Genomic DNA, 24,955 nt, shown 5'->3' with positions numbered 1-24,955 from the left:
GCACCGCCGCGGAAGGCTCTGACGGCCAATCTTAAATGCTACGGGCAGCGCTGAAAAAAAGTTATTAATACATATATATATATATATATATATATATATATATATATATATATATATATATATATATATATATATATATATATATATATATATATATATATATATATAAAACTGGCACGGTCACTCTAAAAGGAAGAACAGGCCCGCGTACTTTTACAGATGTGACAGCCACAAGAACTCCAGTTCCTGGGATGACCTTAATAACATTCATTGCTATTGGTAGCTGCATCTACAAATGAATGTGGCAGTGGCAGTTTGTGCATGCTGATAATTGAAGATGACACGACGCCTCGCAGCGTTTGCAGGGAATTTCTATGGGGGGGGGGGGGGGGGGGGGGGGGGCGTATCAAGCTTTCTTTCATATGAACATATCACTTATTTGCTCTGATGAATGCGTTAAATATTCAATGAACACCCAGCTCCCCACTTGCGGCATCTTGTATGGTGCTCAGCACACAATAGACGTCTGCTTCATGCTATGCTGTAGAGAGCCGTCTATTCGGAGATTCCTGTAGTCATGAGACCTTGAAATATCACCGAAAACGTGCGCTGTTTTTGCTTTTGCAAAGCGTGGCGTCAAGTGCTGCACGTCTAAGCTGGCAGGCAATCCCATATGCTACATTGAGGGACAAATTATTAGGCATCATAACCCACAAAATTATCATCAGGTCACCGCATGTGCGGAATTGAAAGCAGAATAGCTAATGGCCTCCAAGTACCCAGCGTGCTAGTCCTCCTTCTGCGAATGCCGACACCACGACTTCCAAGGCAACATTTGGCGGACGAGCGCTGTCTTCTACATATACAATAAAACCGCGCTGTTTTGCCGTGTGATGGCAGTGTTCGGACTCATTCCTGCGCTAAATCATATTCCAAGAGTGAGTGCTGTTTCAGCGCAAAACTGTGAACAGTGTGTACATGCTGCAGCATATTCGGATTCGCACGGTGGAGGAATGCATTTTCGTTCTTCTACGGAAATCAAGATTTTGTGGGAAAGTGGTGCTCGAAAAAAAAAAGATGATGTCTACAAACTAGAAAATAAAAGTCAATACGCTTGCTTGGCCTGCTGTTTCCACTCCTCGTGACAGCTCTCACGTGAAGGACTACACGTGCAAGTGGGAGCTAAACCGAGCTTGTCGCTGAATTTTCGGTAACAATAGTGTATAATACAGGCTGGTCGCGCAACTGTAACTGAGTGGAGCACAGCCTGTGCACTGTTATAGACTGCGTTCGTACAATTTATTCCATGTCAGGACGTACGCTTTCACAGAAGAAGTCAGCGATGTATAGATGAACGAAGCTGATGTGGCTTTCGTTGAAAGTGTTAAAAAAAAAAAACTGGGAAAAACCTCGGCCGTTAACTAGCGTCTTGTCAATTTTTATTACAACTATTAAGCTCGTCTATTTTCCTAGTTTACTTGTTTCCTAGTTTCCCTAGATGTTTTCCTAGAAGCTTTGTATAGTGCAAGGTTTCTGAAAGAGTGGCCATAAATACACTGTGAAATGGGAATGAGGCCGACGGTCACGTTTACCACGGCGGTCCACAAGGTACAAGAAGCTGTTTCACTGTAATGACGGCGACACAGATGGTACATTTACTTTTTTAGCAAACACGTACACATCCTAATATGCGCGTACTTATATCGCTGTAACAGATCCCCACAAGTTGAGCAATGCTCCATAATTTTTTTATGGGCATTATTAATTTGTTTTGCTACCTAAATATGAAAGCATGTGGTAGGGAGATGAATGGGCATATTAGATCCATGCAGCATCAGATTCGCTATAGTGCAGTGTGTGTCTGTATTCGTTTAGTAAATTACAGTGTAATATTGTCCTAACTAAATGCTTTATAGTTATCCTCTGTAATATTATTAGTTTTGGGAGCCACTCGATCTTGCTGGCACTGTTTTATTTTTTTTTATCAGTGCTAAGTGCACCAAGCCTAACTTTTCAGAGAAAACAAAACGCAGAGTTCAGGTTCAGAAGTACGTTTATTTACAAGACGAAATGGCGTACACAAAGATTTCATTGCACAAGTTTTAGGTGCCTTGTTAAAATCTCGTGAACTGTCCATTTAATATTATGTAGAGCATTTACGCACGCATAGGGCTAGTTGTGACACTCAAGTGCGACGAAGATTCCAATATACAAATAAAATAGGTTAGTGGAGACTGGTCAAACCGCGCTCTGCGATTTCAGGCGCCACACTTCACTCGGCTCTAATAAAACTTCTTCCCTTTTAACGTAGAACGTTGCTGGCAGTGAAACGCCACGTTTAGCCAACCCGAACGAGTGAGCATAAAGATCTACCATTCGCTTATGCTGAAGTTTAGGCAGAGGTGTTGCTTTCACTCGCATGCAAGCCTGGTCAAAACAGGTTACCATGAAGTAGGCGCAGCGCATTCAAGTGTAAATTGGCCTTACAGCCCACAGACAGCTGCCAAGAGTGAACACACTACTTAAATCGGTGTGATTCGTAATGGCCGCTGCCCTCTCGCAGCGTTCGTGTTTGCTAACCTTGTGCACCTATTTGGCATGTATGACTCTATGAGAGCTGGTGTGAAACAGACATCGACTGGTCAAAGATGACTCCTCTGCGTGCTTTCTTCGGTCGCACCATTCCTCATGGGTGCGGCCACACTAGCCGGGACTTCGCACATGCTGGAGCTGGTTTGCGCGTGTTGATCCGAGGCCTTGGGAACGACCACGGTCAGGGCCGAGGTGGCAGATGAGGCATCGCGGCGAGGGTTCCCGATGCCTCCCAGCAGTGTGCGCTCGAGCGTCGCCACGGGAGCTTCGCAGAAAAGGTACAGCAGGTAGGCGCACAGGTACGATGCCATTACCACCGCCAGGTAGTTCATCGTCTTTAGAAAGGAGGGATGGTGATGCTTTACACGAGTGGGCGGAACTGATACGGCACACACACACGCGCACGCACGCACGCACAAATGCACTCTATCTTTCTCTCTCTCTCTCGCAAACACACTCACTCACTCACGCTTTCTCGCTTTCACAAACACATACACATAAACTCACTCTCTCTCTTTCACACACACACTCACTCCCTCTCTCTATCTCTAATTCCCACGCACGTGTGTGTGTTAAAGAGAGAAACAGTGAGTGTATATGTGTATACACTCACTCTCTTCCTTTAACACACACACAGATACACACACACTCTCTCACACTCACTCGCTCACATTTGCTCTCTTTATCTCTCTCACAAGCACACTCTCTCACTCACTCTCTAACACTCTAACACTCATTCTCTAACACACACACACACACTCACTCGTGCAGCAGCACATTGGCTTAGCAGATTCACCAGCCGTACTAACGCCTGCCTCGATTTCATTTGTTGAGAGAATCAGAGCTCCAGAACTTGTCAGAAAGGTAGAGTTCTTACACACGACAAGGGAAAATACGAGCGTTGTCGGGTTAACATCCGATATAATACAAATAATAGAGGCCTATGAAATATGTTTCCTTTTTTGAATACTACGCAGTGAGAAGGGAACATGTAGGAGTGCTAGTCCTCCGTCTTTCGTATGCCCCATTTCTATCTGCGCAGTATTCTAAGATTCAAATTTCTTACGTCGCCCATGTGTTTATCCTTTCTCTTAAGATATTACCTGTACCTTTGACGTAGTTTCTTTGCCGCTGTCTTGACGCGCATTACTTGCATTTGTCTAGGAGATGCTGGATTCAGCCAGCATCTAATTATGTCAGGTGGCCCAGGAACAGTGGGGAAATGCTTGGATTGTTTTATTGTCCGTGTGGAAATATCGTCCTTTGTAACGCGGCTTCAGAAAGGCGAAAACATGAAACATCATACCTAGCTGAGGCAAGGTGTGGCAGCGTCAATCCCTTAGTTACTCAATAACTTAACAACTTTGATGGCCTTGGAGGCGTTACGTGAATGTGTTGCTGAATGGCGAAATGACAGGACGTTCTTTCGGTCATTCATTTGTGAGTAATTTTTTGTTACTCAAAGGTTTGCAAAACAATATCTACGCTGGTAGTGTAATTCCGTTAAGGTTACCTCTTCCGTGCATGTACCATCAGTGGTTTAAAGAATTCTCTCCTTGACTGACTTTCTGTACTAACAGGGTAAATGCTGAATATTTATATCCTTCAGTATATTTAGCTCAGGCGTAAATGAGGTAACTTAAAATATATGGCTTATGAACGCCGATGCAAACTACATTTTAATAAGTGTAAAGCATAATATAATAAGCAATTTCATCATCTTCACGGTAGTTTTTTTTGAACTTACGTCTTTAGGTTTTCATTGTTTTTCCTCATGTCGTCAGTTAGCTTCCAAAACCGGCGTCATTTAAGAAATGCAGTTGGTAGTCTGTCCATTTCGTGTTTTTTTTTTCTAATATAATAGATGCGGTAGAAAATCTTCTTGAGCATTGTCGACCTTTCTATGGCCAGAAATTTCTTGTAGGTCCCTTTGCAAAATCAAAAATGGGGCTGACAGACGGAGTAAAAAAAGAAATGGGGCTTTACGTGCCAAAACCACTTTCTGATTATGAGGCACGCCGGACATTTTGACCACCTGGGGTTCTTTAACGTGCATTTAAATCTAAGTACACTGGTGTTTTCGCCCCCATCGAAATGCGGCCGCCGGCGCCGGGATTCGATCCCGCGACCTCGTGCTCAGCAGCCCAACACCATAGCCACTGAGCAACCACGGCGGGTACAGACGGAGTAGAACATTGTGGTATAAAGGGTATAAACAGGGATAAGGTTCGTTATCCCTGTTTATAATCTTTACACCACAGTATAGATGCCTTTGGCACTCATACGCGAACAAAGGCTGGTGGCATTGATAGAAATGCACCGGCTTTGCTAGGATACGGGATGGGATAAAAGGCGCAATTTCACGTATACGTCTAGTTACGGATTAAATGCTACAGAAATTCCGAGAATTGTCTACTAATGCGTAAGCATTCTTTGGCTCGGCTACTATTTGGCTTTTGCTTACTTATTTGGCTAGCTTGTGCATGTCTGCCGATCGCTACTAATCATCTACTATTACACTATTATGAAGATTACATGTGTTCACTTCTTTATTTCCATTTTTTGTTACGACCTTGACGCGGCGATGATGACGTAAGCAGATTTTTTATTCTTCTATTTTGTTTTCTTTTCTAGCGCAACCAATAATCTACTATTACACCATTATAACGATTGGACGTATCAACTTGACAAATTATACATCTATTTTGCATATATAAGTCATCACGAAACGAACAGACTTTGCTGGGGTACTTGCCAAAGAATGCTTACGCATTAAAAGCTTACAAAACTCTACTGATATGATTCACAGCGACGTTTGAGGCATCAACCCTTGTCCAGTCATGGAAGAAGCGTGATAATCATTTGAAAGAGGCAAGAGGTACCCATAGATACACCGACTGAAGAATTCTAAAAGTTAACCTGAGAAACACCGTTCAGTTTGCGTTCAGAAGTCAACAGCTGCAAATGTTCGCCTTCGGCAAAAACGCGCGGCCCGCGCCACGGGTTAGGCTCGGCGGGACTCGCATCCCGTGCGTCTCGGTGGAGCACCGTGGAGCAGCGCACCTTGACCGCATAGGTGAAGGCGATTCTCTCCCGGTTGGTCATCGCCTGCGCCAGCAAGATCACCACGTGTGACAGGAACGCTCCGTACGACAGCCGGCTCAGGGGCACCAGTGCCGGCCACGACAGCAGCGACATCACGATGCCTGCACGAGACCAAGTTGGAAGTGAATGTACCGCCACCTGCTTGCACAATGGGCACATCGCAATCAGCGCAACGTTAATGAAATGTGTAGTACTTCTTTATTTCTTTTCTCTGTCTTCGTGGAAGTGAACGAGATAGAGCAGCCGGGATGTTCGTTTACTCAACCTAAGAAAAACAGCGACGACGACACGGAACGTGTTCCGCAGAAGAACTAATTATAACTGTCGTTAGTGACGTCTGTGGGCAATCTGGCCACGGTGGTGCTATACGGTGTGATCGTTTTTAAGATATCGAGAATTTTTAAATATAGTCTCTGGCAGACAGCATAATTTTTATCCTTGAGCTAGATTATTCAGAGTCGGACATTACGAGAGAAATCAAAGCTTATATTCAACTAACTAAAAAATTTTAATCAATTAACTTCTTAATCAGTTCGATTACGGCACATATTGCAATTTACTGATTGCAATCGGCGAGTTTGCAAGACGTATCCACTTGAAATGAGTCTCCAGCATGATCCCAGTTTCGAGATATTATTTCCCAAAGTATGGGCCAAAATAAATGGGCATTCCATTTATTTTTGTGCATCAATGCATACGAGAGCGTTTTGTTAAGAAAGTAAATTGAACAACAGTACATTTTCACTGTGAATGTGATGGCGCATGTCTCGAAACTGGTGTCATTTGGGGAATTCATTCAAAGAGGACACGTCTTGCAAACTCGTCGGCTGCAACGTATGAATTGCAATATGCGCTGTAAAGTAATCAATTGAGATAATTAGTGATTTAAAAAATTACTTGAATACGTGTTTCAATTTCTTCGTGCAAGTAATCTTCGCCTCTCTGAGTAATCTAGCTGAAGAACTAGAATTGCGTTAGCTGTAACAGGCGATTAAAAAAAAAATGCGTAAAGCTTAAAAGTAATCACCCCGTATACTGGCCTTATCTTCAAAAGCGCATCGCACTAGCTCACATGAGGGGTTGCGGTCAACTTGGCACATCGGCTCATATTCAGACGTCTCTGTAGAACTTGATGTGCTCTACTCCGCCAGTTTATGAATAATTTGCAGTATACCCTCGAATAGTATAGAACACGCTTCGCCAGTATGGCGTCCGCATCACTCCGCATTAGTGTAGGAGTGGAGGCTGTCTAAGAAGTAAGAAATCGTTACGCCCGTTCATACGTTAGCGAAGAACCCGCAGCGTTCTCAAGAGGCGTCCGTGGATGCGTATCATTCATAAAATACATTGTCATAACGCCGCTGCCCGGCCCTTGCTAGTTCATCTAGTGCCATTCCATTCGCTCCGTCTCAATAGCCCCCGCAAGGACACGGCACCGCCTTTGCGGGATCAGATTGGACAAGTCTACCCGCCTACAGCCTCATGTAAAACACAAGAATCAACCATTTCATAAAACCGTTGAACCAGTTGGAATGAAATATCTTTCATCTAGGATTAAAAATAAAATGTTACTGATGAGAAGTAATTTGCCATTGAAGCATTTAAAGCGCTGAAAAAAAAAAGAATGATGGCAATCGCAATAAAAGAATGATGCATAACATTGACATCTATGCAACCGCTATAAACTTCGTAACTGTTTGACAACTGTGTAGCAAGTATGCAACTCTATAAAACGCACGTATGAAAATCTTGCAAACTATCTCTGTTGGATATTGCAAAGCGGCAAGAGTGACGAAGGATATGCGTCGCTAAAGCACTCAGATATTCTGCCATTACAACTTTCGCAAAACTTAGGTAACCTAGAGAGCAGTTTGATGCAAATTGCTTGTCATGATGGTTATTAAAGGATCCACTTGTAGAACTTAAAGGATTCCGGTGTGTACTTTTGTTGAAGAGCCATCGAGTTGGGAGTTTGATGTAGGAATATTTTATTGCTTTTGTGTTTACTGCGAACAAAATTATGCTCGCAAGATCGACGGTGAAATTGAGTAGTCTTTTTTTAAAGTTGATACGAATTTCGTTCCAATTGCTTCATTGAGTTTACAGTAATAACAGTTATGCGCTTTACGTGTATTTGTATATAGGAACGACCCATGATAATGTTCCTTTTAAGGTTTTTTTTTAACCTACAGCAGTATTTTTACACTGTGAAAGCGACAGAGTAGCCTCCGGCACTCTCTGAAGCTGCGTCTGCGTTCCTGGAAAACGAACCAGCGATACTTTGGATCGTAACCTATATAGCACATTTACTGACACAGCCGCCAAAATTTGCGGCGTTTCAGTAAATTAAGCGTAATTAAAACTTTATACAACCCAATTCGCAGTTTTATTTCTGTTGTGCATGGGGAGCCTGGCAGTTCTGATGTTTACGACGTGATACATATCGAAAAATAGGTCTGCTGGCTATCCTAGAAGTTCATCTGTAGTAGTGTAACACGCAGAAGAGTGATCGTTTGACGAAATCAGCAAAGCAAAGGGAAAACGAAAACAAAAATTATGTACTCGCATAAACAGGCACGCACGATACATGAACGTAGCGTAGCTGTGAACCAACATCTATAAATTTTATCATACATGCGCAACCAACTGGGACAATTTGCCGTCGAATAACGTATGGCCGCTGCATGGATGAAATAAACACATTTTCAAGAATTGGTCCAATATAGTGATCGCTGCTCTTGTTCAGTAATTTCGGTGCACAATCGTGACAAATTCGTATTTCCTAGCTTCACACGAACTCATGACGTTAATACGCTTCTCACTAATTTTCAACCACATTATTAATTGCGATACGTGGTGATGCCAAGCGTGTATTTAAAATTAATCGTGATTTAAACGCTTTTTCATACCAGGAACGATGTATTGTTACGAAACTGTTTAGTGGGTTTCTTGTATAAAATAACTGAATCTTGCCTCGCAAGCGCATTGCCGGCATCTGCTCCACCAGAGCACTATATTGTAGTCGTGTTATTTTTACCACTGACTATGAAGGCTAGTGTAGCCTAAATACCTTAACAGGTATGCATGACCAGATCATTTCGGAAGCAGCTTTAGCATTCACTGGTGGTGTGATCGCGTGCTGTGATCATGTACTCTGAACGTGTGCGCTGAACGGCTGCGATCGCGCGTGTGCTCTGCGTCTATCCACTTCTTTCTGCTTTCTGGTCTCACGTTCCCCAGTGTAAGATAGCGAACCGGAGTTTTTGTTCTGGTTGGGCCTCTCTGCCATTTTGCATCCCTTCTCTCTCTCTCTTCCTTCTCGAACCACGAGTGAACAACGAAAAGTGCAGCCATATAATGGTTCTCGTATGGACTCGTTCCGTTCCACAAGGCGAGAATATATCAGCAGTGTGCGCCCTAGAGTACGTGCGGGAAATTCACCCAGAAATCTCGCTGGAACGCCAGCGTTTGCGTTGCAGGGTCAGGAAATCGCCCTGCGCGCGAGACAAAAAAAAAAAAAAAAAAGCACAGCGTGGGCGTGTATACGTACCTCCGCGCCCCGTGGCGCAGGCGAGCACAAGCCAGGCGACGCCCATTGTCCAGGCGACGCGATGGAGGGCGGCGAAAAGCAAGCACTCGGGCCGCTCGATGGAGTACGTGTGGTCCGTGTACCACTTGTGTGGCGCGAACACGATGGCCAGGTTGCACGCGATGGCCGCGCACCAGCACAGCGCCTGCACAGGCTGCGGTCCGGCGGCGCAGCCACGCGGCCTGTGTTAGCGGCTGAAAGGGGCCGTCGGTCACTTCGCACCCTTTTTCACGGAGTTTTTTCCGCGATACTCCAAGGCAGGAACCTCGATTTGGAGACGGGATGTTTGGGTCGCGGTATCGACTAGATCCGTAATAGAGAGATATGCTATAGCTGATTCAACATTTTCAGTACACATACAAGCAGGCCTGCATGCTTAAACCACTATAAGGCTTGAAAGACAGTAACCAGCAATGGTAAATTATTCAAGGCAGAAAACAGAGGTTGGGCTGATGTAAATCTGCCAAAGTGCAAGCTTGAGCGAGTTCGTACAACATAGTTCATTATTTTCTGCCGTCGTCAGCTGCTTTTGTTTCCCTTGGCACCCATTCTGTAACTATAATGGTCCACGGATTATCTGCCCTACACATTACAAGGCCTGCCCAGCTCCATTTTTTTTTCTCTTAATGTCAACTAGAATATCGGCTATCGCCGTTTTCTCTCTCATCTAGACCGCTCGCTTCCTGTCTCTTAACGATTTTCGTTCCATCGCTCTTTGCGCTGTCCTTAAGTTGTTCTCAAGCTTCGTTGTTAACCAACAGCAGAAAATTAGATGGGGTGATTAAATTAAGGAAATTCGCGGGAGCAAGTTGGAATCAGCTAGCGCAAGACAGGGGTGGTTGGCGATCGCTAGGAGGGGCATTCGTTTTGCAGTGAACATAAAGATAGGCTAGTGATGATGCTGATGATGGCTGCATTAGTATCTACAGCACGACAAAAAGATAAAGAACATGAACGAAGTGAACGCACAAAGCGTTGTTAACAATAAGCCCATATAGTCGCCCAGTCCACCAAGTATGTCAACGTACTTGGTCGTTTTGCGCTCTTTTAAAATACAAAAGAATTAGCTAGACTCCTCTCGTGTTTCGTAGTCATACACAGTAACATTAAACAGCGCTGTGGTAGCGGAAGGGAAGAGGATAACGAGGATTGGTGATGAGAACGGAAAGTAGGCATGGAGTAATAGAGCGCATATGATTCATGGGCGTTATCGCGGCCGCGAGTCAAGATCGGTGCTGTTCAGGAATTCAGGTAGTGGCTTTACAAATTCCACCACACGTCCACAGTCGCCAGCCGATTACCAACTAATGTCAAGGAGGGAGCGAACAGCTGCGTCTCGGGAGCATTTTGGGCAAGCACAAAAAATGTGGTGCATATGTATGGGGCATGCCACTCACATGGCAATCTAAAGAGTTTACATGTTATTAAATAAAATGCACAATTCTTTTTCTGAGAGTATAGAAGTCACTCCCGATCGCAGTTTGTGTACAAGTCGCCCACTGCTGCGAAAGCTGGCATTGTTGCATCCGAAAATTAATATTAGGATCAATAAGGGGCTATTTTGGCCGGTTGGTGATCTATTACGAAGCAAAAGACGCAGCGCGTTGCGGATGAGGAAGAACGAAGGTGCATGTCCGGTCATTTCTTCGTCTGTCCTCGTCCTCAACGCGGTGCGTCTACTGCTCGTACTAAGATCAGGCCTGCCAAGACGGCTGCGGAGAGATGAACTCGGAGATGAATGAGTTGGCGTCTGAGCTGGAGAGTAGCAAAAATGCACGGATGTTATAACTTAGCCTTTCTTGCAGATGAAGCTGTGCGGTCGCTCCAATGCAACCCGTAGCACGGCCGCCTCAATCACGCGCGCACGGCGGCCCCGCGGTGCGCGCCTGATCGAGGCGGCCGTGCCCGTAGTGTCGAGGAATCCAGTCATATCTTGTATGCGTATGAATAATTTTGATTTGCGCAAAAGCGTGCTGCAGTACTCAATATTTCATGTACGTGCAGTACATCAAAACTACAGTTTTCACAAATTTTCCATTCTTATGAAAGGTTATCGAAAAGTATAGCAGAAACGCAAAGACGTAACCGTTTTGTGGCGCTTTTGCGCGCCAATGTAAGAACATCTATTATAGCAGTGAATGGCTGATGACAACGAAAAAAAAAAAAAACACGGTTGGCCAACAGGCTGCTGAGTCTGGCAAAGTGAGTGAATCCGACATTCGAAGGAGTGATTTCCTGTTCTAAGCCGCTCTGGTACTCCTTTAGGCTCCAGACTCGCCCTTTTGGTGTGCGCCATAGTTAGCAACCAAATAAATTGAAGCCGTCAGCAGTGGAGAAGTGCCATAAAATAATACGTTTCTTTAGTTGTGCGTAACACATTCATAGGAAACAAAGCACTACAGTGAGCTCGCTTATGAGAAAGCTCAAGTTTCGTTATAATTCAGAGGCCAAGCTCGCTTCGTGAGAAGAGGGCGAAGTTTTCCAAATATGTTTTCTTTTTTTTCGGTTTTGCGATATCATTATTCCTTGTTGCGATGCGCGCCTTGTGAGCACAGCGTAATGCACAGAGCTCTGCCGGAAGGTTCTGAACAATGCCGCGCTTTCGCTGAAACACCCAAGCGAAAGGTCAGTGGGCGGCACACCCGTGTTCAAGTTTTTCAGCGGTACTTAGACCCTCTACACCACTTTGTCCTCCACGGTCCGAATACGACGGGCGCTTCCTTAGGTCGAGGGCAGGGCCTTCAAGGATGACAGTCATGTCTCAAGAAACGCGCGCACCGCGTGGTGCCTTACAATAGTAGACTTAACAAAGTGTTCATGGTTAAGTCTGTAGAGTTACAAGAACGCCATTGTTTTTCCTTTGTTTCTTGTTTCGTGTAAGGCAACTCTTCGAAGGAGAGTTCCCGTTAGGACAATATAAATAACAATAAAAATGAGACACATTTAAAACGCCCAGCCTTTCGATTTTTCGATGTCATAGTGCAGTGATCTGACACGACTGTGTCCAGGGTACATTTCTACGCAGATATTACTAGAGATGAGATAAATATTGCTGTGGTAATCGTTCATCTACCATGTGCATTGTGCATTGTATATAGACTTTTCTGCTGATTGACTATAGGTTTTTTTATTAGGTCAATTTGTATTGCTAGCTTGAAAATCACGGGTTTTGGTATGCCAAGTCAACCATAATAACCCAAGGAAACGGAATATGTGCTACATCACAAGAGGACAAAACAGGTGCTGCAAGCCAAAGAGGACGAAAAATATTGCGCAGCAAACACAACGACTAAACTAAATTTCGCGACACAATACCAACAAGTAACGCTTACAAACAAAAGATATGGGTGACTTAAAATGCATTTAGAATGCACTTAACGATTATCTTAACACTTAACGATTAAAGTATCTCGTTGAGCTTACAGTTAGAAGTATCACTTACGTTTGCAAAATGAGAAAACGTCTTTCCCTATGGCTTCTATTTTGGTGAATGCATTTATCAGAACATACCATTCAGGACGTGGCTCTAAATTGAGCAGATGTGGGCAACAAGGTCCCACAAGCCACGGTGCTTTCACGCGCCTCACGAAGTCTTTCGACTGGTGCTTTCAACGCTATGTGCTGCGGCGCCATAACTTCTATCTACTTTGACAGCAGTTAGCAACTGTAAATTGGATATGCTTTAGGCCCTCGGTCCGCACATTCCGTGACGCTGACGACGAGCGTTGTCGTACGATTACAAGCGGGCAAGTTCCCTTTATATCAGCACTGCAAATGCAGAGGAAAGTAGTTCATCCTTTTGCATAAATTTAGCAGCACTGCGCCACTGCGCCATTTCGCTCGGGACATCTGTTGTAGAAGCTATGGCCTCCGAGGATAATTCCCAGCCGGGGACTTCCGGAGAAGCTCACCGAGGTTGAACAGCACGCCAGGTATAATAACTTTCATTACCGAAGTAATCTTGAATACCCCCCCCCCCCCCTCTCCTCCCGTCCAAAACCGCTACTCATAACACCTGGATTATTGGCGTTTTTTCTCCTAGTGGGTGAGCGCCATTATTTAAGCAACAAGCGCTACACTCCATTGATCCTCACCAGCCTTTCTAACTCGCAAAATTGCTGGGCCCATGGCCATCAGAAATAGCACAGCGAAAAGCATTGAACGCACTTGAACATTTTCACGGAGAAACAGGCATCCTTAACAAGTACTACATATTGCTCTGACTAATCACACGATGTTACTATAACTTGCTTCTATTATTTGTAATTATTAGTGCTTGTATATTACGTGTTATACTTTTTTGTATTCTGTAAGTGCATGCTTTTACCTATGTGTAATTCATCCGTGTATACGCACATCGCAGTCCACATCACAGCCATTTGTGTGTGTTTGTGACTTTGTTTACAAGCTCATTGTGGTGCAACTTGCATTTGACGTTTATATTGTTATGTTCATGGGTGTATAGGAGTGTGTGCTGTGGATTTGTGACCGAATGACGTGATTTCTTTTCATTTTCTTACCTATTTTTTTTCTTATATTGTCGTTTCCGCTATGAGAAAAGGAGTAGCCATCACCATCATAAGGTGACTACGTCTCTCTCTTTTATTTTCATTTCAATAAAAAAAAAAGCAAACAAGCGAGCAAGATGGCGGTCTCCACTGGGAGAAGATGCTACTGTCGCAATAAATGAATGCAGACCCACAGAAATCGCAAATATTCGATAATTTATTAGTTCGTTTCAAGCTGACAAAGGGGCGCCCCCACACGTATGCAATTAATTTGTCGGCGAGGTCGGTGTATAGAGAACCAGCGCTGAACACTGTCGCTCTTAGAGCAGTGGCGCGAAATGCAACCTACAGAGTGCCAAATAAAACTATGAGGTCACAGTAACTTTAGGTGTTCAACAGTGCAAAAACAACATAAGTGTCAACTTAGAGCCAAGTTTTTGACGAGGGAAACGGCCTTTGTTATGGCTACAACCGCTTCATTGTTACATTGGCAGCAGTTGTTACCCAGACGAAGAAAGTCCCCTTATCGAAACGCTGAAGCCGGGAGGAGGCTTCTCTTCTTCTTCCACTTTTGATCAACCTATAGCGTCCAATCTTTGTGCCCAGTATTCACAAAGCAGTACGTATACGCCTGAACGGTAAGTAAGAAAACAGGCACGCTCAAGCCACGATAGCAAACAATTATTAGCTAAGGTAGCCGACCAATGACAAACAGCTTTAGGAACGAAAAGCTTCACCAATCCGAATATGAAGTTCCGAGAAGTTTGCGACGCCGCTCGCCATCGTTTCGCTTATCTGAAAGCGGCAGCTTCCCGTTCCTGCCAACCTGTGCCCTGCATAGCCAGGCACGGTTGCGCTCGAACGCGGAAGCAGAAGCGTTCCCGCGCACGGCTGCGGCCGTGAACTGGCCGAGGCTGCTCGCGCACGCGTGGCCATCAAGCGGCCGTGCAGTCTCCCTGCCGTATCTCCTCGTCCAAGCCCACTCGGCCGGTGTCGGTAGCGCTGAGCGGGGCAGTGAAGCAATGGCAGAACCACAGAGAACGGGCAAAAATAGCTTTCACCAGCCGCGAACCTGAAACCGAAAAAAAAAGAAACGCGGAGAAGAAGAAAACGACGGCCAGCAATCTACACCGTTCAATCTAGAGAGAAGGGATATTCTACCAAAGAAAAAGAAAGCCTTCTCCCCCCTTCTACCCCACTCACGAAGAAAGGGAAACGAAGAAATATAAGAGGGAAGCGCGAAAAAGTACGCAACGTCAAGACGCTGAACGTCACCCTGGAAAAGGCGGCTTCTGTACGTTGAAGTTAGCTCATTCAAAGAAACAGATCATCCGTTACTGCATGCCATACCTTGGTCTTCTCATAACAGGTCGAGTGAGCGTGGTTTTCAGTGTGACAACTGTAAGATAGGCTAACATCTCCCAGATATTGCTAAACTCTCTCTCCCTTAGTATATAGACCATCTTGGTCCGGGCGGCGCGAGCGGCGTTCTCAGGTGGCCCCAGGAAACATCCGATCCATATACTCGTGGCACTCGACTGTGCCCGTAAGTGTATGCATGTTACGTCAGGATCGACTAGTTGGCATGTGATGATAAACTCTGATTAGCTTTTTTGTCATAAATGCTGGCAAGAATTGCTTTGGTAGACTATTAAACATTTCCATCTTTTTTTATTTGCCAAATCCGCTAAATTTTGCAGGTGACTCTGCAGGAAGGACGGAAGTTTTTCGAGGTCTTCTGTAAACAAAAGAAAAAAAAAATACGCCTGCACGAACAAACACCCGACCTCTGTTTACATTTCTTGGAGTCGTATACATGTGTCGTAACGATTCATTTTCCACTCTGCTTCGTCCATCGTCGTTGGCTCAGACGCCGCCGCGGTGCCGTTATCGCCGGGATCAGACACTCGGCTCGACGCATGTTAAGAACAGAAGTGCGGGGGAAAAAAAAACGAAACGAATTGTTACAAAATATCACCACTGAGCGAGCGCCCTGCCCTCACAGGTGCTATCCAGCCTGCAACCTCCAAACACAAACACACCGATATCTGTTTCCGTTCAGCTTCTCTTTAGGCGCTTCTGCGGACACACCAACCACTCTGTATTTGAGTTGTGTTTTGTGTTTGACCTCAAGCGACGCACGTTCAAGCTTGTCAAAAGACAGAAAGAAGGAAAAACACAAATGTTTGGCCGATTTATGCGACTTCGTAGAATTATTAGTCAAAGTCTAGCGAATATGTCGCATTTTCTTGTCAAAGAAATTGTGCCCTCTTGTCACAATACTGTTTCCACGACGTGCGCAAGTCACGCGCTGCTCGTGTGGCGTCTTTTTCACCGCCGCCGCTGAATGCACGCCACTCTGATTAACGCGCCTATTCAAATACTTCAGATCATTTAAATCAATCTTCAATGACCACATCGGATCGTATTCAACTGTACTTGTTTAAAATTTCAGCTCGGAATATTTATATCCATACTATGTACTTGCTTATAGCGCTTCCTCGCAATTTTAAAGATCCGCAAAGCGAGAAAGAAGTTGAGGAAATATAATACCTTGCCCACAAAAGTAAGGAGATAGAAAATAAAATAAAGAAATACTATTATTTCTTGCCAGTCAATAAGGTATGCCACCAGAACTTTGAAACTAGCAAACGTCGACGTGTGGGAATGTTGGAGCAGAAAACTTGGGAAGTACTGATAGTTAGCGGGGTTTAATAAACAGAGAAAAACGACTTTAGAATGGAACGTCAAAATCAAAGACAAAAATTCGAGGTGAAAAAAAAAATCAAATTGAATAATAAAAAAAAAACGACTAAAGAAATGCAATGACTTCTCAGTTTCCCGTCGACTGGGAACATCATGGGGGTGTCACAGGAGCGTCTAAGGAAATACTAGGGTGGGGTGAATACTTGAAGTTCCGTACGTAACAAAATAGCAATACAAGAATTTCTCATGCAAAAAAGAAAGAAAAGAAAAAAGCGGGATCAGAAGAATAACAGTTCACCTTTCCCACTCGCATACAAACATAAGGAAAATGGCTTCAGGTCTAACTTTTGTGTCTAACAAGTGCATCATCGGAACGTATTGTTAACAAGTTTTAACACCAAACGGTGAAGAAATAAAAACTCGATCATAAAAGATTGCAGAACACGAAAAAATATGAATTTGGCGTCCCCCCTCCCCCGAAAACAGAAGAATGAGACGAAGGAAAGATCATAACAAAACAGCTCTCAGGTAAAAGTCGCACACACGAAGGCTGATAAAATTTAATGGGGTGTAATGTATTTTCACGGCAGTTGATAATTAGGGTCTAATCACTCGTATTCCTAAAGAATGTTCACGCTTGCTTAAACATCTGTATATAGCTGAATGGAATGCGTTACCTTATTCGTACTTCGCGCATAAATGCTTTCTGCACCAGGATTTCGAGGAACCGCACATTGCGCAAGAAAGATCAACAAATAATCACGGGAAGGCGCTAGAGGTACCACGTGTTTGAGAGATACGAGCGTTGAACCACTACATGCAGATTTAGGCTCGCGTGGCGCCGGCATTTGCCCATCCCGAGCACTCTTTTTTGCAATTAACTCCATCAGTGTGTTAATAACTGTCGAACGGGAGTGTCAGGTCTGTCTACTGTACTGCGGAGCTGTGACGAAGTAATACAGTATAGCCGGCCTTAGGGCTACACCCACTGTGCCGGTTCCTCAGAGCCTCCTCTGCCACCTTTCCCCTCCCAAAAGTCAAAGGTGACACTGATGGCTCTTGAGCAGACAGTGTTTGCCTTCGCATTGCTGATATTGGGCGATATTGGGCGATATTGGGGAGAAAAGTAGGGTTACTCTGCCATTAGCCCTCACGGTGGTGGTATAATAATAATAATCCTCATCATCATCATCATCAGCAGCAGCCTATTTTATGTCCACTGCAGGATGAAGGCACTTCCTGTGATCTCAAATAATCCCTATCCTGCGCCAACCGATTCCAACTAGCAAATCCCCAACAAAATCAGCGACATTGTTACGCCGGCAAACATCCCAAGAAACGTGCACCCCGATTACAACCGAGGCAGAAGAAAGGCAAGAGCTGAGGCTCTGTTCCGTTCACTCGACAGGGAGAGAAACGCGCGCTTTGTCGACGCACCCGAATATCCGAACGGCGCTGGAGAGATTGTGTTCCTTGTCTGACCCCTTTCTTTATGCGTATCTTCCTACTTCTCTTGTGGAGAATTAGGGTAGCTGTGGAATCTCTGTAGATATTTCCAAGATATTTACGTAAGCCTCCTGTACTCCTTGACTACGTAATGCCTTTATGACTGCTGGTATCTCTACTGAATCAAATGCCTTTTCGCAATCTAAGAAAGCCATGTAAGAGGCTGATTGTACTCTGGAGATTTATCGACTGGCTGATTGATGGCATGGATGTGATCCATCGTACAGCATCCCTTCCTGAAGACAGCCAGTTCTACTGGTTGACTGAAGTGTTGCCCTTTTTCTATTGGAAATTATCTTTGTGAATATTTTATACAATACCAGAAGTAAGCTAATGGGCCTATACCTTTTCAGTTCCTCACAGTCTCCCTTTCTGTGGATTAGTATAATGTTGGCATTCTTCCAGTTCTCTGGGACCCTTGAAGTCGTGAGACATTTAGTATAAAGGGCCGTAAGCATTTCAAGCATGATGCCTCCTCCATCTTTGATTAAATCGACTTATTCCATATTTTCCTGCAGCTTTTCCTCGTTTCATGTCTTGCAAGGCCATTCTAACTTCATCGCCAGTTATATAGGAGGAGCCTCTGTAACCTGTTCATCACTGCTTTTAATGGCGGTATCGTGGCTGCTCTGGGTATTGTCTAGGTCAGTATAGAATTCTTCCGCTGCCTTTACTATATCTTCGATATTGCTGATGATATTACTCTGCTCACCTTTCAGTGCATACATCTTGGCTTGTCCTATGCCAAGTTTTCTTCTCTCTGATTGCATGCTGCGTTGATGTTTTACTGCTTCCTCAGTCTTCCTTACGCTATAATTTTGAATATCCCTTATTTTCTCCTTGTTGATCAGTTTTGACAATTCCGTGAATTCTATCTATTCTTTGATGTTTCTTTATTAAGTCCTTCGTTGCCTGGGAGAGCTTACCTATTGGTTGCCTTGGTGCGTTACCTCCCGCTGCAATTGCTGCTTAGCCTGCCTAGTTACGGTTTCATTCATTACTTCTATGTCACATTCATCTCGGTGTTCTAAAGCTGTATATTTGTATGCAAGTACCAGCCTGAATTGATCTGCTTTTACCCTTACTGCGTCTAGGTTGGCCTGTTTCTTATTGACCAATTTTACTCTTTCTCTCTTCAAAGTGAGGTGAATCCTAGACCTCACTAACATCTGATCACTGTACTTTACCCTACCTAACCTTTCTACATGAAGCACTATGCTGGGATCGGCAGAAAGCATGAAATAAATTTCTTATCTTGTTTCACCATTAGGGCTTTTCCAGGTCCACTTTTTGTTGCTACGATTCCTGAAGGTGTTCATTATTCGCAGCTTATTCCTTTCTGCGAATGCAGCCAACATCTATCCTCTAGTGTTTCTAGAATCGACGCCGTAGTTGCCAATTGCTTGTTCACCAGCCTGCTTTTTCCCCACTTTTGCATTGAAGTCTCCCATTACTACGGTATACTGAGCTTGCTCTTTTCTAATTGGTAATTCAGCATCTTCATAAAACTGACCTACTTCATCATCATCATGACTGGAGGATGCAGCGTAGTCTTGTACTACCTTTAATCTATGCCTCTTATGAAGTTTTATTGCGACTACTGATATCCTCTCATTGATTCTGTAGAATTCGTCAATGTTGTCCGTATGGATTAGGAATCCTATTCCATGCTGCTTCTTATCTAGAAGTCCACTATAGAAGAGGACGTGGCCATTAGTCAGCAATGTATAAGCCTCACCAGTGCTTCTAACCTCACTAAGGCCAATGGTATCCCAAAGAATGCCTGACAGTTCCTCAAAGACACCTGCTAAGCTAGCTTCACTTGAGGGAGTTCGGGTGTTAAATGTTGCCAGGGTCAGTTTCCATTGGCGGCGTGTCCAGGCCCAGAGATTCCTAGCATCCTCTGCTACGTTACAGGTCTGACCGCCGTCTTGGTCAGGTACTCCGCAGCTGCTGGGGACTGAGGGCCATTGGTTGATCGAATGAGTCATTTAGGAGGGAGTGGCCGAATACTGCACCAGGGAGGCCGATTCCTGTTCGGTGAGCGAGTGCCTTTTGCTAAAGCTTAGTGGGTCTTCCTAATTGGATTAGCATAGCCCCACTGGCTCTCGGAATTTTTTTCGGTGTCAGGCGCCACTACAAGGCTGGAGATGTAGTGTACTGGAGAAGGTGACTTCGAGCTTACGACCTTCAGATTTAAAAAAAAGAAAGAAAGAAACTCGAGGATTCGAACTTCTAACTATGGCAACCGAGCATCCAAGCTAGCTCAGTCAGATAACCCTGCAGGCTGTGAGGCCACTTTATGGCGGAGAGTTTCAGCACAGAGGATCTTACATGCGTAAAAATACGCTTGATTTATCCGCGATGGACGGGTGAAATTATAGTCGCGAAAGGTCAGCTAGCCTTGACTGTCATTTTGCCAGTCACAGGTGCAGAACACTATATATCATGCATATTGTTATAGTAGTGCTGTACGCAGACGACTCACAGCCGTACAACAGTGAAACATATTCTAGCCAGAAGAAATTATCACCGGCTTCCAGCCGAAGACAAAAGAATGCTTTAAAATATGCGCGCTTATCAATAACGTCTAGCGCGTTGCTCGCTTGCTCCCTTAATAACACTCCCCTTGAGTTTGTGCCGTTCAATATATGATTATCGTTCGCATTACAACCAGCCTCCTTTCGACCATTCACATTGCTTACATGGTTAATACCACTAGAAGAATACTACGATATCTCTGCTGTTAATTCATTCAGAACTATTCCGTTCGTTTAATTCTAAATACAATAGAACTGGACGCCAGTCTATAAGTGTCGTGAAACCAAGCCTTCACCTATCAATCGGCTTCTTTCTTCGCAAATTATATTATGCACGTTTCACGCATTTATTTCTCGTATGCTCACCTCCGCAATGAGGAAAATATCTCATCTCAGAATCAGACTTTATTTAACGACGGCGGAAAACGAAGTACCTTTTTGCAAAACTGACGATTTCGTGGCGTCATTTATTCCACGGATATCACGAGAGCAACGTCGCCGTCCTGCACAAGCAGTCGCTATCACTAACCACCGCCTGTTCAAAGACCTGGTTTAGCTAAGCTTGCATAATTAGAGATCACTTCCTATTCAAGTTAGTGCTTTTATTTTGTTCTTTTCTCTAACGCGAACCTCTGCCCTCCTTAAGCTAAATAAATAAATAAATAAATAAATAAATAAATAAATAAATAAATAAATAAATAAATAAATAAATAATTTCCCTGCGTCCTCGGCAGGTGTTAGAAATTTGTCACCGCACTTGCAATATCATTCGTGGAAACCATCGTGCCGTGAGTCGAACAGGTCTATGCGGACATACTTCGTTAGACGTCGTTTACCTTGGAGAGCTTCATCTTTGGGGCGACGTAGATGTAGTAGCCCAGCAGGACGCCAATGCAGAAGGAGCCGACGTGAGCGAAAGGCTTGAAGTAGATTTCGTTAGCAGTGGCAATGGTGTGGCTGCGCAGTGACGACAATTTACAAATAGGGATCGGTTATTTATGCACTTGAATGTTTTCATGTCTTTCTTTCGCTTCTGTTGCGTAATCCTATTGCGCCACGAAGTCGCGCTCGGGCTTCGAGGGACGTCAAAAGTGAGGAATTCCGAGTTATTATAGACCAATGGCGGTTCTTCAATGTGCATCAGTTAGGAAGTTTATAAGATGTGCTCTTAAACTTCTGTACTATAGAATCCTCGGAAAACACAGTAGTAATTACCACTGTACACCCTTGTCAAATGTTACGCTCTCCAGCTGTGTTCTGCTTAAAACTTCCTGCCTTTCCTCTTTTAGCTCTCTCCAGCTGAATACGCTGTCATTCGGAAAATTCACCCACGATAATAATCAAGCCCAAATTGAGTCTCACGCGGGCGCGCCTAAGCCCGCATGAGTGAGCCGGTGCTCCGTAACCAAGCGAATGCTTTAAAATTTCGGCGCATCCTTGTGGCATCAAAGCTGGGTGCTTGAGCGCAATACTATAAAAAAGAGTGTATTATCTATAGCAAAGAACAGTGCTAACCTGACGTCCGTGTGCGTGAAGATCACAGTGGGCTGATATCTGTTTAAATAACTTACTACACCAGTGTAGGCGCATGACACTACCGTCGCTAAGGCAGCGAGAAGGGCTCCGAGATAGGGTCGTCTGGAATAAAAATAAGGAGAAAATGTAATCGAGAGTACTACAAGTATACTTTGCCCACGCTAATGGCATATTCGACTGGCAATTTCAGAGCATTGCGGTAGCGCTTCGCAGATCGTGTGAGGCATCAATTAAGCTTTACTGAGTGGGCTCAAAGTGACAACCATGAAGCACGAATTACGCTGTTTGGGTCATCAACGTAGCGCAGCTTTAAAGCTGTCTTTCCCCACCTTAGTATGCACTATCAGAGCGCTCTGAAACGACAAGTCCAGCATGCCGTAAATTTGTGCGCGCTCGCACAAATTTAAGAATTAGTCTTTTTTGTTTCTCTTACCGAATCATAACCAGAGGGATGAACAGCAAGGCTACGTAGAGCTGAAAGTCGATGTTGATGTACCACAGATGTCCCAGGCACTAAAAAATAATGTTTCATTTTGATTTTTGTTTTGCTTTACAACTGTGGAAACGACGCGCCGCTATTTACTAGCGCTGTATAAGAGTGAATTGAAATAACAAGCAGTTGCAGCGGCTCGTATCGTTGCAGCGTCTGTATAGTTGTATAATTGCAGCGTCTGTGCTTTTTTTTTTAGTTAATCATCTGAACTCCCAACTCACTTCTTGTGCAGCGTCACTTCTTTTTCTTTACTCGAGTGACCTGCTTAAGGCATCTCTTTAGACAGCGCACTGGTGCAGTGGCGTTAGCCTCAGTAATGTATAGTGCCGACGTTCTTCACATCTTATTGCATCTTGTGTTAAGGGCGGCATAATGGATGGTGAAAAAACTATACAGTTAAACTCTGATAGGATTTTAGTTCAAATTTTATTTACAGGCCACATACAGCTTCAGCCGCGGTTAACTTTTGCAACGGGTGTCTCTAGAAATATACTGAGCGTTCTTTTTTCTTTTTCTACGTGGTTGAAACTGTGCTACATAATAATGGGGAAGAGTATGTGAATACCCTATACAGGATGTTTCATATAAGAAAACCCGAACTTTAACAAAAAGTAGCACATCGTCGTCACGCGTGCTAAGCAGTTTTCTCGCAGTTATTATTATTATTATTATTATTATTAATATTATTACTATTATTATTTGCAGGTTGCTGCAATTTTCATGAGCTACCTCATAATTTGTGTGTGTGTGTGTGTGTGTGTGACACGCTTATCTTTTAGTTAAATATACCTAAGTTCATTCCTGTGATTGATGCAAAATTTTGAACGTTCCATTTTTTTAGGCATAACTAGTACTTGAAAAAGCTTTCGGGCCTCTTTAGAATAATCCGGTGACCTTGTTTTCATGGCGGTACCCTTTATGTGGTTCTTCTCTCGGGCTTTGATGACATATTGCAGAAATAATAATAATAATAATAATAATAATAATAATAATAATAATAATAATAATAATAATAATAATAATATGACTATTACGTTGCTACGTGCTTACGTACCTAGGTAGCAGTGCTCGCGATCTTGTTTATTACGTAAGAAGCTTGTATGACTACCGTAGCGTAATTCTCACCCGGGCGTCCAGTGTAAGCAAGGCATTCACGTATCAGCATCTCTGTGAAGATGGACGACGTTGCGAAGCAATGGGCAGCGGTCGAAAGCGCATCGAAAGCTCCGGTAAGCTTACAGAGTGGTCGAGACACATCGGTGTCCTATACATTATTTTCTCTATAGAACCATTCTAGCAAACTTCAGGACAATACTACGCAAAAGAATAGCGTATTTGACCCAACATTTTGGACACTCAAATTTTGTAACCCGCGTTCAGATGGCTTATCGCTTTGGGTCGCACAAACAACGCGCTGACTTACCATCTCAAGAAAAGGGGAGAAATTATTAGTGTGTAGCAAGATAGTCCACCATCCTCGCTGGCAAGTGTCCAGGAACGTGGCCTTGTAATCATTGAGCACAGGGCCATCCGCCATGAGAGGCAGTAGGAGCCATATGCCCACCACAAACATTGCCGGCACTGTGAGCCTGCAAGAGATTACGTTGCGTGGCATTACTCGCATTAAGGAGACACGGCTAATCAGTATTCAGCGATCCCGGTAGCTTCCATTTAGAAAAATAAAAGGCCTGCCGATTAACTTTCATTAATATCGTCACTATCGGCGCTACGTGTCACTTTCTCTATTGCACTGGCCACATTTTTTCGACAAAGGATAAGGATTGTAGAAGTTAGGTCGGGTCGAACACTGATGTGGTGCTTCTCCCAATAGTGGATGACCTTGTATACCTGCCACTGTGCACTCAAGAAAGATGAAAGCAGACTCAACTCTAGTTGACATCTATGTAATGCGAAGCGTCCTTGGTTTGACTGTGGCATGGGTTGTTATGAAACATATAACTGGTTCGGCAGCAAACGATTAATGCTTTTGCGATGCGGAGTACAGCGCATGGTGTGTGTTTGGGGTTGTCATGATATCCAGTGACTCAAGTTGGCGTCAAAGAGGTTCATTAAGAGGGGCACATACCCAGTGGCACATAACCACTGGAACGACCAAATTTTTAACCTCCACTAGCTTCGGGATCGGCCAATATTTTTAGGCTGTACAATCTTTAGGATCGGCCCATACAAACGACCACATGGTGGTTAACAGAAAACTGGGTTGAACTCGCCAAGAATGCTTGGCATAAAAAAAAAAAAAAAATACCGGCAGGCTCCCGGGATTCTTTCAGCTGCAAACCGCAGGTCTTTTCTCGCGCCTCTTTTCCGTTTCCGGTTTCCTTCCTGCTGCACATTGTTCTCGAGGAATCTGCTAAGGCGG

The 24,955-nt window shown here is 44.1% G+C and overlaps 1 protein-coding gene across 1 annotated transcript in view; it reads right to left on the bottom strand.

Moving 5' to 3' along the window:
* Positions 1-2,035: 2,035 nt before the first annotated feature.
* Positions 2,036-24,955, bottom strand: part of LOC126547811 (nose resistant to fluoxetine protein 6-like) — an 86,874-nt gene continuing 63,954 nt past the window's right edge. Inside the window, exons 9-15 of the mRNA XM_050195798.2 lie at positions 23,999-24,164; positions 22,516-22,595; positions 22,062-22,184; positions 21,383-21,503; positions 9,248-9,440; positions 5,656-5,798; positions 2,036-2,927 (exon numbers count right to left, since the gene is read on the bottom strand). Coding sequence (XP_050051755.1) covers positions 2,643-2,927; positions 5,656-5,798; positions 9,248-9,440; positions 21,383-21,503; positions 22,062-22,184; positions 22,516-22,595; positions 23,999-24,164 — 1,111 coding nt within the window. The 3' untranslated portion in view covers positions 2,036-2,642. The remainder of the gene's footprint in view (positions 2,928-5,655; positions 5,799-9,247; positions 9,441-21,382; positions 21,504-22,061; positions 22,185-22,515; positions 22,596-23,998; positions 24,165-24,955) is intronic.

Source organism: Dermacentor andersoni, chromosome 1, assembly GCF_023375885.2.
Source record: "Dermacentor andersoni chromosome 1, qqDerAnde1_hic_scaffold, whole genome shotgun sequence".
Taxonomy (NCBI): domain Eukaryota; kingdom Metazoa; phylum Arthropoda; class Arachnida; order Ixodida; family Ixodidae; genus Dermacentor; species Dermacentor andersoni.
The sequence above is the reverse complement of the archived record's forward strand: the minus strand, read 5'-3'. Positions and strand labels throughout refer to the sequence as shown.